Source organism: Erpetoichthys calabaricus, chromosome 1 (assembly GCF_900747795.2).
Source record: "Erpetoichthys calabaricus chromosome 1, fErpCal1.3, whole genome shotgun sequence".
In the NCBI taxonomy this organism is placed as follows: domain Eukaryota; kingdom Metazoa; phylum Chordata; class Cladistia; order Polypteriformes; family Polypteridae; genus Erpetoichthys; species Erpetoichthys calabaricus.
Window position 1 is genome coordinate 218440103 of NC_041394.2, and position 16739 is coordinate 218456841.

Here is a 16739-nt window from a genome sequence, read left to right on the forward strand (position 1 = left end):
TGTTGCTATACAAGTCATTGGTAGCAAAATAAGTTCTTACAATTATCCAGCAGGTATTCCAGTACACATGTACAATTCATTGCTCTCTTCTGAGGACACTGTATGTCCGCTTTTCACGAGAGAACTACTTAACAGATTTAGATCGGGTTTTTTACCATAATTTGCTTGAACATTTCGATTGATTTTGCGACTTCTCTCATCTCGCTAAGTATCATAATTCATTTGCAGTACAGATTTATTTGCGCAAATCCGAGACAGAGGCTGCAGGCTGAGGGGAGGGGGGCAGGGCCTTCCTCACTCACGCACCAGCCTTCTGATGTTCCTTACCTCCGCTTAGCTAGTGAAAGAGAAAACTACTTAACGGATTTAGATCAGGTTTTTTTCTATAATTTGCTTGAACATTCTGGTTGATTTTGCGACTTCTCTCTTAGTGCTAAGAATCATAATTCACTTGCAGAAGCGATATATTTGCACTAATCCGAGACAGAGGCTATGGGCTGAGGGGAGGGGGAAGCGTGATGTCAGGAGCAGGGAGCTGGGCAGGGTCCTCATCACTGTCCTGTTTCACTACTACGCGGGCAGAGCTGTGGGGGATGGCTAGTTATCAATAAAGAAACTTGCAAATATATACAAATCAATGAAATTACAGAAAATATTTTCTTTATTGCTGATTAATAATTTAATGGCACAAGTTTTTGACTGAGCAAAATCATTGTTCAAAAAAAAAATCAAATCAAGTACAATTCCTAAGAGCTACCTTTGCTCCCCCACACATCTGGCAAATAAGCTCTTCTTGCCACATACATTAATATGAATGTCTTCTGAGATGACATGTGTTTGCACATGCATTCTGCACTTTTAAGAATAATGAATCTTTAATGGCACTATTTGGTTCTTTACTGGGTTGTGTGGTTCCTCATTGAACTATAGCTCGACAAAGCACTGTTTCATTCTGGGATGCATTCTTTGCATATGAAGTCATTTCTTTTTGCTTTAAAAAAACTTTTTAATATGTGGAAAAAAATGAAATTTTTAATATATAGTAGGCTTCAGGACACCAAGAGATTAAGAAAACTGTGCCTTAACCTGTGTTACTGGATATATGCAGGAAGAGTCCTTTTAAAATCATAAACCATTGGTATTTCACAAATCTGTTACCTTCTAGGGAAGCTCAGTGGTGCACTGGTAGTGCTGCTTCCTTACAGTAAGGACACCAGGGATCCTGCCCTGGGTCCTCCTTGCATGAAGTTTGCATGTTCTCCCCATGTTTCCTCCCACTGTTCAAAGACATGCAAGTTAGGTGGATTGGTGATCCTAAATTGGCCCTGTGTGGTTGGTGTGTGTTATCCTGCGATGGACTGACTCCCTGTTCAGGGTTTCTTCCTGCCTGGGGCCCTATGCTAGCTGGGATATCTCCAGCAGACCCCCGCAACCCTCTTCAGAACAAACTGCTTTGGAAAATGCCTGGCTGCTAGCATCTACTCGTTTATTAACGTTTTGGAGGCTGTTATGGATGTAGATAAATAAAACATTCTTTCTGGAACCTTCATGTAGATGGGTCTTTTGGGAAATAAAAATGGTTCCCCTATGGCATTACTCTGAAGAACCACTGTGGCACCTTATTATTAACAGTGTGTCATGTACTAATGTCTTCTGCAACAGTTTAAAATGTAATCTGTGGCAAGTCTAATCACATCATCAACATGCAGTGCTGCACGCAACAGAACATTACAAGAAAGAAAATATTCCAAACAAAATGCTAAACCAAATGAAAAACTTGAAGAACAATAGAGCAAAAACACATCTTACTCCAGCCCTGGCTAGCATTTAAAGGTAAAAGGATTCATTTTTCCTTTTGGAGATTCAAAACAGGTTAAAATATCATTTTAGGATTTTTGTTTTCAAATCTTGTTTTGGGAGCTCTCTGCTTTGCGCAGAAATATAGTAATTTACAGAAAAAAATATTAGTTTAGGCAAATTAGTCATAAACGGGACAGAACAAATATTTTGTGTTTTATATTTATAATGAATTGAGTCCACTTTGCAAAGATCTGTTTTCACTTTGAAACTAAAGAGTCTATTTTATTGTTCAAAAAGATAAATCTGCTGTGATTCAATGTTGCGTAACAATATAATGTGAAAAACACCAAGGGGGTGAATACTTTTTATAGGCACTGTATAAACCTTGTTAATATATTTGTTAATATGTTTAAATGTTTGTTTGTTTTTTCTAGGATTGCCGGTCTACATATCTCTACCTCACTTCTTGTACGGCAGTTACAGTTTAATAAACGAAGTTAACGGGATAAATCCAAATGAATTCGAGCACAGTATTTACCTTGATGTAGAACCTGTAAGCACAGTTACCCTGTTCTGATATAAACTATTTTTTTAATAGTATAATATAGAGTGTAGTGTGTAACAAATGTAGCCTGGTGGCACACACCTGCCATCTTCTGTTTTCTGAGTTTGTCAAGGCAAAATTCAGACAATTACTTCTTCTCAGAAGTACGTGTTTATTACAGAACACAATATTATTCCTGCTTTGGAATAATTAATCTATTACTCCAGCACTTCCGAGAGGTCCTTGCACAGGATGGGAGAAATTCCTTGCTTTAATTGAGCTATTTCTACTAACCACCCTAAGGCTCCATTGTCCTGAGTAAGACCGATTCCTTCATTGATGGAGCTTCTAGCTCAATGAGAGATAAAAAAAAAAAAACAAATCATTAAACTGTTGTTATCAGTCTCATTTCCCTAGGCTAATGATCGTCTCAAGACATTTAAAATATTATTCAAGTTAATTTTACAATAATTAGAAATCTTTAATCTTAACAGTCACCACCAGTACTTCCGCCCAGTTAAAGATATTAACATTTGCACATTTTCACAGATTTACATGATAAGTGCTATATTTTCTATATACCAGGTGCATCTGCTAATATATATATGTGCCTATGTATTTGGATATATTTAAGTGATTAAGATATACAGACAATTTGACATTATATTATTTTTCGTGATTAGACTGCAATATGTGAATATTTTATACTGCATGCTGACTGCTTTATTTAGGTTTATTTATTTAAATATTTTTACTGCACCAAATTTAACAAATCTCTCAGACACCTATCAATAATATATGCAAATATAAATGTACATACAATTTTTAGACACACTTTATGCCAGCAGGAGTCAATATTGAATAAGGCAGTCTATAAAAGGGTAAACTTTGTATTTCAATGGAGTCAACTTAGAACCACCGATTAATCTAAGGGACACATCTTTGAGATGTCAAAGGAAAAAAACGTACACACGTGAAAGATCCATAATAGGCAGACTCCACACACTGTGAATACAGTGCCACCTTGCTACCCTGAAATCTCCAAACTATTGTGCAGCTGACAACTTGCATTCAAAAATTAGATATGTGTTTGCTCCCTCGGCTGAGTTTGCAAATTGGCTAACATTCAACCCACATGGGGCCTTTGTGATACTGATCAATATTTCCAAACTATAATCTGATATGGTCATATGGTACATCTGCCATTTTAAACATTACAGTTATTCCAATGACTTTAGACCAGATTATATATTTATGCAAGAATAACACCTCCATGCCTTATCATGTAATACAATATGATAATTAAGGTGATGTATAAAACATTTCTTGACTTAATACAATCGGGCATGTCTGAGAAAACAAAATGTATGGACTGGAGCCAGAGATGCAGAACAATGTTATACCAATCACTGCATTTAGTGTCTTTACTTTATAATATCACAAAAAAAACACTATATGAAAACATGTACTTTGTGTATGGTTCCAAGAAGATTCTCAATACATACTTCTACTGCATCTTCAAATACAAAATCTGAATTACAGAACAATTCCTGGCATGTGAAATTGCTGTTAGTGCTCATATCTTTATCCATCTACAGAAAACTGGTTCACATTTGCACTGTTGAACAAACCCTTATTATCAATACTGACAATAGCTTTAAAGTACTAACAAACAGTACATATTTTATATCATGTTTCTATTGCTTTATATATTCTTCTGTTTCCAGAAAAATAAAACATGACATTCAGTGCTTATAATCAAGCATTCAGGAAAAACTGTATTGCTGACTAGAGCCCTAGCTGCAGACTTGTCAAGTGAGAGGAACGTTGCTATTTAGCTTAACACTTTGTGCCTGACACTTTGAACTGTGTAATTTCAAACTTTCCAAACAGAGTTCAAACCAAAATGTTTAGTGTCAGTTTCACATTGACAGCATATTGTTAGATCCTTACCTTCCTCTGTGTAAGTTATTTTACTTCAAATCTGACCAAAGTAGACCTCTTTCAAGATAAAGATGAGACTTTTTTTTGTTGTAGTCAGTCTCTTTTTATCTAAAGCTAGATGCCACAGTCCTCTTTGCTTGTTTAACACTTACATGATAAATAAAAATTAAATCATATCTACATAAGATGATTTATATGAGGGATGTTCAAAAGATTTCCGCATTTTTATATTTTGGCTGGAAATGAAAGGAGTAGTAATTGGGCATTAAAAAGATGGTATGATGCTGGGAAAATTGTATCACGAATGAAGGTGATTATGTAGAAAAGTGATATAATTTGTTTTTGAAATTCCTAATAAATACAGTTAAAAAAAGTGCAGAAACATTTTGAGTGTCCCTCGTAATTGTTACAATTTTTATCTTAGTAATTTTTATTTTGGGTATAAACTAAATAAACCAAAGGAAGGACAAATATGTAGCTGTTTTAGTTTTAAATACATAAAATTTAACCTGTAATGTAAATTTAAATAAATATGTATTTGTATATTTTGTAATGTGCATATCATTTTCTTTGTTTTTTAGATGACTGGATTTTCATTATCATTTGCTAAACGACTACAAATAAACTTTAAGATTTCACCAGCAAAACAAATTGAGTATGTTATAATACATCCACCCCTTTTTTAATTATTATTTTTGTATAATGTCTTATAGTTGAAATTAGTTATTGTTAACAATAGTATTAAGTAGAGAAGCACAGTGGTGTCTTATGGATCCAGTATCCTGGGTTTGAATCCTGCATCCTGTGGTATAACATTTTGATAAGAAGAGACACGAGACATGGCAAAGGTTTGGGGCAGCCACCTGTATAATCTGTACCCTGGCTGCAAAAAGTAAAAGTTTGAGTGTAAGTCAAGTTTACAAGACAGAGTCCAAAACGGAACTGAATTCCAGAGGCTTTATAGGAAGTCTGGGGGAAGTGATGTCATCCTCAGGGCCAGGGCCGGAAGTGATGTCATCCTCAGGGCCAGGGCCGGAAGTGATGTCGTTTTCGGGCCCGGGGCTAGAAGTGATGTTGTCCTCAGGGCCGGGGCCGGAAGTGGTGTGCCCCGAGTTGAGGCAGTGCTTCCTGGTGGGATTTCCTGGGAAAAGTCTTCAGGGAACTTAGAAAGAGTGCTAGTGCACCCCGCCACCCCCTGGGCAGATGTGTTACCATTATTCTCCAAGCCCTTCAGCTGCCTCCTATTCACACATGTGTGACAACATATATACATCTTTCCTCTTGTCATCATTGCTTCTGCAGTTTTCCTCCCACATCCCAAAGACATATGTGATAGGTGGAACTGGAAATTTTAAATTGGCCTGATATCTCTGTGTGTAGACACTGCAAAGCAATGCACAGCCTGTCATTGTTTTCACTTAATTGGGTTTGTGATTTCTGCAAAAATGATTTGCACTATACAATTGTTTCCTGTTTCAGGTTGTGGCTATGAATAGTGTGTATCTATTCCCACAAATGTCATCTTACAAAAATGAATGTATATATTTCTGTCCAACTGCACTGCTAAAGAAAAAACAGAATTTGACAAGGGAAAGACACATTTCCAATGATGCACTCATGTCATATAGGAGCAATTATAAGAAAAAAATTACTTGCTTTGTATACATTCACATTAGGATCCAGTTAGTAAATACAATCCTGGGCAATCAGCATCTCACAATTGCTAACCTCTGTCACCATTCAGACATCTCAACAGCAGTATGTTCGGAATGAGGGGTGCTAAATCCTCATCCTATTATGAGTTTTAATCTGAATGTCAATGTAAGTGGTTAAAATAAGGGATAAGGTGGAGTAAGGTTTACCTAAAGAAACTTTTTTGGTTAACCACAAAAAATATTACATGTTCACATATGTATTCTAGTACCCATGGGCGTGTAATAAAATCATGTTATTGTAGCGACTGCGGAAATTTGCAAATTACCTACATTTTTCTATAGTGAACGGTCTAATGAGGCTACAATGTTTGAATGTTACCAAGTCATCCCTCCAAGTTTTCAAGTTACTTTTGAATAACTCCAATATTCCAGCAAAAATACTACTTATAAGTTCATTTTCTACATTCATTCATGATTCTCAGTAAATGCATTTCTTTCAACTTAAACTAATGAAAAAAAGAAACATTATTTGCTAGATCTTAATGCCCACTTTAATTCTTTTGATCTACAGTCTAACTGTAGAAATAGATAAACAAGACGATTAGTAAAGCTAAAATTAAACGCCCAAGCAATGCTTTTTTGTGTCTGTCCAAGCTCTTGATTCACCACCCCTGAAAAGTGCAACTTGTAACCCAGACATCTCGGCAGTTTCATATTGGTGCATGGGATGGAAAAGAGTGTGATAAATAATCTCTTCTAAGTCTTTTAAATAAACAACTATTATATTTCATAATCATATAAATAAGACCTTTTGTCATGTATACTCCATTCATATTTCTGACATTTCACTGAATGCTGCAGTAGGCAAAGCAGTTCAAATAGTTAAAATATCAAAAAGTACACTACTATAAATTGTATCAGCCTACCATTGGTAAAATTATTATTTTATTATCTGTGCTTACGATTCTATCACCTGTCCCTTAATAAAATGCAGCCTCTTTACTTTTGCAGAAAATCATGCAGTAAAATTGTAAGTAGGTGATTTCTGCTGCAAAATTCTTTGCTACACAAACTTTTTAGAAATTAAAAAATGAATCAGAGAGTTACAAGGATTGTTTGCACGCTGCAGGTATTTTGAATAACATTTTTTGTAATAAAATCATTTTTGTGTGGTTTTACTACACATAATAATTAGCACTTGCAAAATAATAATGAGTACAGTTTTGCAAGTTACTAAGAGATTTTTGTTTGCGTACAGTAAGTAAATATTTATATCATTATAACCGCCTGTAAGAGGCAATCTCTCTGAAAGCAACACTTCTTTTGAAAATATTATATTAATATCATAATGGAATGGTATTAAAATGAAATGTATTAATATACTAGCTGTGTAAGCCGTGCTGTAAAAAGCCTGGGCTCATAGAAACTATTGAAATTGTCAGAAAAAAATTGAAATGCATTTTGCGTACGTGCTCGCCCCTCATGTCTATCAGCGGCTAAGCGAGTTTCTCTCTCATTTGTCTTTCTTCGGCAGGTTTCACTTTTGCTGTAGCCTTGTACTTCGTTCTTCTTCAGACTCGTAAACTTGGGGCTCTTTCAGCTTCATGCTATAGCTTTGCACTTCCGGGCCAGACAGACAGACACACATACTTCCATGCGTAGACGTTTATATATAAGATAACTCACAAATTCTTTTCATGACACTCCATAAAAAGTCATTGCCAAACCTCTTCATTTAGCTGTTTTTAAAATCTGCTCTCAGGTGTTTTCAATATATTTAACTATAGCCATAGATACAACTGCCAATAGTGACAGGGAATGTCCATTACCAATAACTGCCACCTACACACTCACAAACTCTTATTCATCAGTCAGGATGTACTGTATGTCCTCAAGTTTGCACACACAAAGACAGAGAAAACCTATTCCAGTAGTGAAATTTGCTGATCATTTGTCAGCTATGATTTGCCATGTGTATTTCTAGAATTGTAATTGATATTCTGCCAATTCAACAAACCTAAACAAATCGGGTCTTCCATGAACTTTAAAAACAGAAGAGTGCCATTTGCATCACAAAAGTTCTTTGTTTTTAAAACTGTATGTAACATTTTTTTCTAGTTATATTTTTTGAACATTGATTTTTAGAGACTTTAGTTTTCTCTCAACAATCAGGTGAATTATTACTGTTACATTTCTTTGGCACATAGTTGACTAGAATCTTTTATCAAAATTAAATCAATTGTTGTTGCAGTGGTCAGCTGCTGCCTCTGGTGTATAGAGTAAGGGGTTCAAATACTGGGTGCTGCCTATGTGGATTGGGCACATTTCTCTTTTTTATCTGGTTCTGCTCACTTATCTAAATGGTTATTAATGACTCAAATGACGCAGTGTTTGTGTGTAAGTGTTCTCTATGTTGGAGTGGCTCCCTGTCCACTGTGGGTTTCTACTTTGCATCTATTGCTGAAATTGGCAGTGGCTCAACATTGTGTTAAATTTAGAAAATACACGAATGGGATGAATAGGTAAAATGGTATCACTAGCAGCTTTGTCATAATAATGTAGTGATTTGTGTTGCTTTCCTACAGTTCCAGAGTTCTTGCTGTTTGTACAAATGCATGTGTCCTGCCCAGGGCTGTCTTAACAATATTACAGGCCCCCAGGCAAAGCCCCTGCCTACACAACCACTTAGCAAGTCACAACATACATAGATTAGCATGGGGCACCCTATGCTTGTGGGGCCACCAGGCAACTGCCCAGTGTGCCCAAGCATTAAGACAGCCCTGGTCCTGCCCTGTCTATGGTTGGTTCTTTCCTTGCACCTCATGTTATCCTGAAATGGATTAGATGTGTTCAGGAAATTAATAGATGGACAAAACTATCTAATAATAATAACTCAACAGATATCTAATAATAATAACTCAACAGATACTAATTGGTCACACTAACACCATAATCAACCTAACCAACATATCTTTTGGATGTGGGAGAAAAACTGAATTTTAATTACAAACTAATATATATGCGCTCATATAATAAGTATCATCACATTTTTAAAAGCTAATGTTACACTAATATTTATAAAGAATAATAATAATAATAATACATTTTATTTATATAGTGCCTTTCCCATGCTCAAGGTGCTTCACAGAGTCTTAGAAAAAACAGCAGGGTATATGTAACATTGAATACAAATGTCTTCCTGAATAGAACAATGAAACAGATAACAAAGCATTAAATAGAATAAAGAACAATAAACTACAGTAAAATACTAAATTCAATACTAAAAGAAAAGCTTAACAAATAACCTAATTTGTGATATAACAGACACACAAATTATCCTGAGCACCTGGACAGAGAGGTAAACTGAAAGAAAAGGGCAGAATGTTAAGTTAAAGACCTTCCTAAATAGATGAGTTTTAAGTTGTTTTTTAAAAGAATGAATGGAGTCAGCTGAGTCTAATTAATTTCAGGATGTCATTCTAGAGCCTGGGTGCTTTGGAGCTGAAGGCCCTGTCACCCATAGAGTGCAGGTTAGTGTGAGGCACAACAAGATTACCAGAATCAGAGAACCTTAGTAGGCGAACAGGAGAATAGTGATTTAGAAGGTCACTGACATAGTCCAGTGAAAGGCCATTTAAAACTTTGTAGGTTATTAATAGAATTTTATATTCAATCCTGTAAGACACAGGGAGCCAGTGAAGGGCAAGCAGGATGGGTGTAATGTGCTCACTGTTGCTGGAGTTTTGAATCAACTGGAGCTGTGATATAAGATTAGAAGGGGCACCTGACAGCAATGAATTACAATAATCAATGCGGGATGTGATAAAAGCATGGACAAGTTTCTCAGCATTAGAGAAGGAGAGGAATGAGCGAACACAGGATATGTAACAAATTACAATGTATATTCTTTTCTAATATACTTCTCTTGCAATTTTACAGTGCTCTGTCAAAAATAAAAAAGCCTATAATGTTTCCATTACTGTGGCTAAATGAGGTAAGTAAGCTGCATGCAGCCAATACAGTCATTGGAATAAAATAATTTTAGGCTCATTTTAAAACTATTTAATGTCCTGTCTGTCTCCTAGACTGCATCGCTTGATGATGCCACAGCAGAAGAACTAAAAGCATCATTGAATTCCAAAGTACGGCTTCTAGGAATTCTTGAACTTTCATTCATTTGCATAGGAGTGGGGATTTTCTTTGGATGCATAGTTGCACTTTTGGTCATGGATAGAAAACAAAAGAATGAAAAAGGTGAGAAAATAATTATTGTGTTTAAAATGGACATAATATACTGAGACAAAAACGTATTAATTCATTCAATAATATGCATTATACACTGATCAGCCACAACATTAAAACAACTGACAGATGAAGTGAATAACATTGTTTATCTTGTTACACTGGCACCTGTTAAGGGGTGGGATATATTAGGCAGCAAGTGAACAGTCGGTTGTTGAAGGTGATGTGTTTTCGACACAGGGAAAATGTGCAAGCTTAAAGGCAAGGGCCAATCTGTGATGGCTAGATGATTGGGTCAGGTCATCTCCAAAATGTGGGGTGTTCCCATTATGCAGTGGTTAGTACGTACCACAAGCGTTTGATTGATGTAGACCCCACCTTGCAAATTATAGAAAACAGATCTAGTGCTAACAACTGGGATTTTGTGGCGTTCATGCCTTGACAGGTCAGAGCTATTTTGGTGGCACAAAGGCGAACTACACAACATTAGGTAGGTGGTTTTAATGTTGTGCTCAATCAGTAGATACAGTACATTTTATATATTCATAAAGTATTCAGGCCTATTCACTTATTGCATCCATGTGCTAAAATTATTTAAATTAATTTTTTTCCACATGACAAGGACAAAACAAGATTTTAGAAATTTTTGCACTTTTTTTAAAAACAAAAAACTGAAAAATCCCATTGTGACAATTATTCAGACTTTTTACTCAGTACTTAATTGAAGCACCTCTGGGAGTGATTACAGTAAATAGTTATTTTCAGATCTCTCCAGAGATTTTCATTTGGGATCATATACACATATCTTTAAATTACTTCCTTTTCTATCTATCTATCTATCTATCTTATCTATCTATCTATCTATCTATCTATCTATCTATCTATCTATCTATCTATCTATCTATCTATCTATCTATCTATCTATCTATCTATCTATCTATCTATCTATCTATCTACGCCTCTACCCCTAACGCCAATTAAGTTTTTGTCCCAAAAAATGCCCCACATTGAGCAGCCTTTAGAGTTGAGGTGGCTTTAAACCACATTCTGAGGTCACTTCTGGGAAAGTACTAGAAATACTTTAAGTGATACTATTACTTTTGATACATAGAGACATCTAACAAGAACTCATTTTAGTTTCAGCTGGTATTCTTGCACATCTATGCCTTCAGTTATCTTTAAAAGGTTGTGTCTTTAAGGCAGATTTCTGCTACCTGTTATCTTTAAGGAATAGTCCAATCCCTAATCTTCCAGCATGTGAGAGTAATCTGCCTTCTGTTAGCCCAGAGATGTTTTATTTTTAATCCTGCCTATCCCTGCTCTGTGCCACAATACCCTACACACATCTTTTGTACTGTCCCTCCCATGATAATATATATATATATATATATATATATATATATATATATATATATATATATACACACACTGCTTAAAAAAATGAAAGGAACACTTTTTAATGAGAGTATAGCATCAAGTCAATGAAACTTCTGGGATATTGATCTGGTCAGTTAAGTAGCAGAGGGGGATGTTAATCAGTTCCAGCTGAATGAGACAATCCCCCAAAACAGGAATGGTTTAACAGGTGGAAGCCACTGACATTTTCCCCTCCTCATCTTTTCTGACTGTTTTTTCACTCGTTTTGCATTTGGCTATAGTCAGTGTCACTACTGGTAGCATGTGGCGATACCTGGACCGTACAGAAGATGCACAGGTAGTCAAACTTCTCCAGGATGGCACATCAATGTGTGCCATTGCCAGAAGGTTTGCTGTGTCTCCCAGCACAGTCTCAAAGGCATGGAGGAGATTCCAGGCTGCTACTCTAGGAGAGCTGGACAGGGCCGTAGAAGATCCTTAACCCATCAGCAGGACTGGTATCTGTTCCTTTGGGCAAGGGGGAGCAGGATGAGCACTGCCAGAGCCCTACAAAATGACCTCCAAGAGGGCACTGGTGTGAATGTTTCTGATCAAACAATCAGAAACAGACTTCATGAGGGTGGCCTGAGGGCCTAATGTCCTCTAGTGAGCCCTGTGCTCACTGCCCGGCACTGTGGAGCTCGATTGGCATTTGCCATAGAATACCAGAATTGGCAGGTCCAACACTGGCGCCCTGTGATTTTGACAGATGAGAGCAGGTTCATCCTGAGTGTGATAGACGTGAATGGGTCTAGAGAAGCCGTGGAGAACGTTATGCTGCCCGTAACATCGTTCAGCATGAATGGTTTAGTGATGGTCTGGGGAGGCATATCCATAGAGAGACACACAGACCTCTACAGGCTAGACAATGGCACCTTGACTGCCATTAGGTATCGGGATGAAATCCTTGGACCCATTGTCAGACCCTATGCTGGTGCAGTGGGTCCTGGGTTCCTCCTGGTGCATGACAATGCCTGGCCTCATGTGGCGAGAGTATGCAGGCAGTTCCTGGAGGATGAAGGAATTGATTGACTGGCCCCCATGCTTGCCTGACCTATATCCAATAGAACACCTTGGGGACATTATATTTCTGTCCATCCGACGGCCACTAGGTTGCACCTCAGACTGTCCAGGAGCTCAGTGATGCCTTGGTCCAGATCATTGGAGGAGATCCCCCAGGACACCATCTGTCATCTCATTAGGAGCATGCCCCGATGTTGTCAGGCATGCATACAAGCACGGGGGTTGCGAGAGGGGGGGCATAAAAAACTACTGAGTGTGATTCTGAGTTTGTGCCTGCCGCATCATTTTTTCACTTTGATTTTTTGGGTGTCTTTGAAATCAGCCTTCTGTACGTTGATCATTTTTATTTCCATCAAACAATGTGGCATCCTTTCATTCCTAACACATTGCCTAGTCCATATCAGTATAGATATCCAGAATGATTTTTTTCCCATTGCGATCTGATGTGTTTTCAAAGTGTTCCTTTAATTATTTGAGCAGTTTTATATGTATAGACATTCCTTTTAAATGCAGAATAATGTTCCTTTACATCAGAAGGGTTCATGCAAGGTGTATGTGAAAAAACTTAAATTACGTATGGTCTGTGTTCCTATTGCAGTTTAGCGTGTGCTCCTAGGGTTGCACTAATGAAACTAAGCCCTTTCTGGACAAACTGCATGCATGCAAGTAAAACTTCCATTCCCTCTAATTTGTTCAACAACCAGAAGTGTCTTTTATTCAGCATTTAGGGTAAATGTTTGTGGTTTAGAGGTCATCCTAAGTTGTATGTTTCTTACTTAAACAGACACATCCAGATTCTCTGCCATACCTTTTCAGTTGCACCTCTGAATCTTAAGTCTTGTAAACTTAAAGCTTATTGCACTTTTTTAACCAGGAATTTAACTTCCCACTAGTTTAAAAAGATGCACGGAAATAGTGGCATGAGCAGGGCATACTAGCTGTGAAAAAAGTTCAAAGAAATACATGACATGAAATCTTATTTCTTAGTTTTGGATCTAATTCTAAGGTTTCTGATCTCATACTTTTAAAATAATTTTTAAAAGATTTCCAGTGGTTATGTTAAAAGTATAATTTTACAATAATTGATTTCAATTTACAGTAAATTCAAATGCAAGATCAGCACATACTGGTCAATAAAAATATTTTGTTTTAACAATGGAGGTAGTACCAGGAACAAAATGAGAAAAAAAAAAAATAGCATAAGTAACAATGGAAACAAATGACACCCTGCAGGATCTGAATAGGTCGAGTGGCAGGAAGAGTAAATAGGAGTTATTAATAAAAAGTGCACATATTTTAGTTTAAAGCAATTTCAGATTATCACACTTCACTAGTAATATTTAAACCATATTGTAGGCCAGGGGTCCTCAGTTATGGTCTTGGAGGGCTGCAGTGGCAGCTGTTTTTAGCTTCAACCAGTTTCTTAATTAGAACCCAGTTATTTCCAGCTAAAGCATCATACTTTTTTTAAGTCGCTTGTTATGATCCAGAATCCTCAACTGCTTCTTTTCATTTTTAACAGCTACTTTCAGGTTTTAATTGTTTCATATTTTTTTTAAAAAAGGCTGCAGCTAATAAGGTGCAAATGACAAAGGGACCTCCAGCTCTCCAGCTAATCTGGTCCTATGTAAAACCGTGTGTATGCATCATGAAGTATACTGTATGTGCTAATAAAATGTTTATAAATAAGAGAGAAGAGGGAAAAACCAAGAAGTACAAGTCTGATTTGGTCTTTAAAATATGGATAATGTTCTCAGAAAAGGAAAATGCACAACGTGATAAAGAGACATCTGAGTTGGCAGAAGGAAAACATGAAGAAGCCATATAATTAAATATAAAATTTTATTATCAGCCAAGACTGGCCTCTACTTAGGAAGCTAGCTGAAAAGAAATCCTGCAGCCACTGCAGCCCTCCAAGACCACAACTGAGGACCCCTGCTGCAGGATAATTGTAATAATTTTTGGGATTCATTTCCTTTTTGGCACCATAGTAGAGTATGTCAAATGTAATATGTCCATAGTCCGTGAGTCTATTCTGTTTTTTTTACTGAATAGTAATAATACTGTAATTCATTACATACTTCTCTTTAGGACACAGTTTGGTAGATTTTTTATATCATAAAAATATGTAGGCACTGTATATGCAAATATCTATGTAATAAGACACCCTGATGTAGAATAAAGTGACACATGTAGGCTCATCATTTGCAAAATAATATTTTTTGATATACACATAAGAGAGAGAATTGCAGGAAGGAGTGAAACTACAAGTTCTACAGTACCTATTGTTGGAATATTCAGTCAGTTTATTTTAGGCTTCTAAATTCATTACTTCTGGGTCCATACAAATACATTTCTTTTCCCAATGAATCTTGGATTGTAAACTTTAAAGTTAAAAGTCAACTTTTCTACTTTTAAGACAGAAACAATGTTATTTAGATAATACAGAAATGTAACAACTGGAACTGGTGGGCAGCAGAGTACTTTTTATATGTAGAATTTTCACTTTCTGCCTTCTGCTTTGGCTTCCCCAGTATACAATGATTGGCTAAACTATTTTGGCCCAGTAGGCATGAGTAATGGTGTGTGCATGTGTGTGCCCTGTGAGGTCCCACTGTGACACTATTTTGGAATAAGTGGAATAGAAAAACAGATGGATGACCAAAGATAGGATAAATGATGAGGAGCATTACATCTTAACAGGAAACACATAAATGATTATTGAATGCTTTCTTGGTCATTTTGGTTTTATCCTACAAGCAAAAAGACTTAATTTTAAGTGATATTCTTCAAATTTATATAAAGTTCATATATCTGAGATTTAAAAAAAATCATCCTGTTTATCTCTGTGAGTATTTCTTGTTCAGTTTTGGAGCTTATCATCACTTGGCATCTCTTTCACTTTGTCTCATTCTATTACACACTTTTGAGGAAGAACAAAAAAGGTGTCCTGTTGCTACAAACAAAATGGTTTTATCCATCCATCCATTTTCCAACCCGCTGAATCCGAACACAGGGTCACGGGGGTCTGCTGGAGCCAATCCCAGCCAACACAGGGCACAAGGCAGGAACCAATCCTGGGCAGGGTGCCAACCCACCGCAGCAAAATGGTTTTACCTTTAGCTAAATATAAACTGAAAAAAGATAATACACAAAATAACTAGTGATGCAACAATCAATCAATAATAAAAGGCACTCTGAATTAGTTCCTGTAGGTTATAGGTAAATAGCAGCTAATATAGAAATGATGTTAAATGCAGTTACAAAGCGTCCAATGTGACATCACAGCAAAGGAAAAACAGTCATGTGGATTCTTGGTTACTCACATTTAGTACAAGTCTAATTCTTTAAATATTATGATTGCTTTTGTATTCCTTAGTCAGAAACATTTTTAGTAATAATCATTGTAAAACTGATTCAATATGTAGTGGTATTCTTACAATTAATACAATATGTGATTAAATAATGTTAAAACAAAAAAGAATACACAGTATATTCTCAGAATTAGATTAATCTGGAGAGAGCATATTATATTATGTTATTCTGTCCAGCTACTACTTTTCTTAAACTATTAGAAATTTCTATTGTTCAGTAAAAATCTGTAAAAAAAATAACACATCTAAAATAATTATTTATTCTTAGATAACTGAAAACTTCGAGAATGTGACATACTGTGAAAATTAAGATAAACTGTTTGAAAATATTAATCAATATTGAGTTAACAGGTCTTTTTTTTTAACTGAGACAAGTAGACATTGTACTTGGTATCAATAATTTGTAAAACTAACTAAGCAACTATTTTCTGTTTGTGTCATCGTATTCCATTAATGAAATATAATTAAATATAATTGAAAGACCTGGGTAATACTTCAGAATACATTATTTAAGTTCTTGCTCAGCGCTTAGTCTCGTTTGCTATATATAACGCAAACCCTTTATGAAGCACAAAGTAATAATGGTAATATTTGTAGTAGTAGTAGTAGAATTAATATTGTAACAACCCAGAGTGGGAAGCAGAGTATTTGAATTAGCTTCTTTATGCTAAATGTTGATAATTTGCCAGTAGAAGGATCATTGGCATCTTCAAAGACCGCTTTTACTATGCAGCTCCATGC

General features: G+C 36.1%; 1 protein-coding gene across 1 annotated transcript in view; it reads left to right on the plus strand.

The window, feature by feature from the left end:
- cd36 (CD36 molecule (thrombospondin receptor)) overlaps positions 1-16739 on the plus strand; it is a 79849-nt gene that overhangs the window by 58843 nt on the left and 4267 nt on the right. Inside the window, exons 9-12 of the mRNA XM_051923801.1 lie at positions 2235-2353; positions 4870-4943; positions 9883-9937; positions 10029-10197. Coding sequence (XP_051779761.1) covers positions 2235-2353; positions 4870-4943; positions 9883-9937; positions 10029-10197 — 417 coding nt within the window. The remainder of the gene's footprint in view (positions 1-2234; positions 2354-4869; positions 4944-9882; positions 9938-10028; positions 10198-16739) is intronic.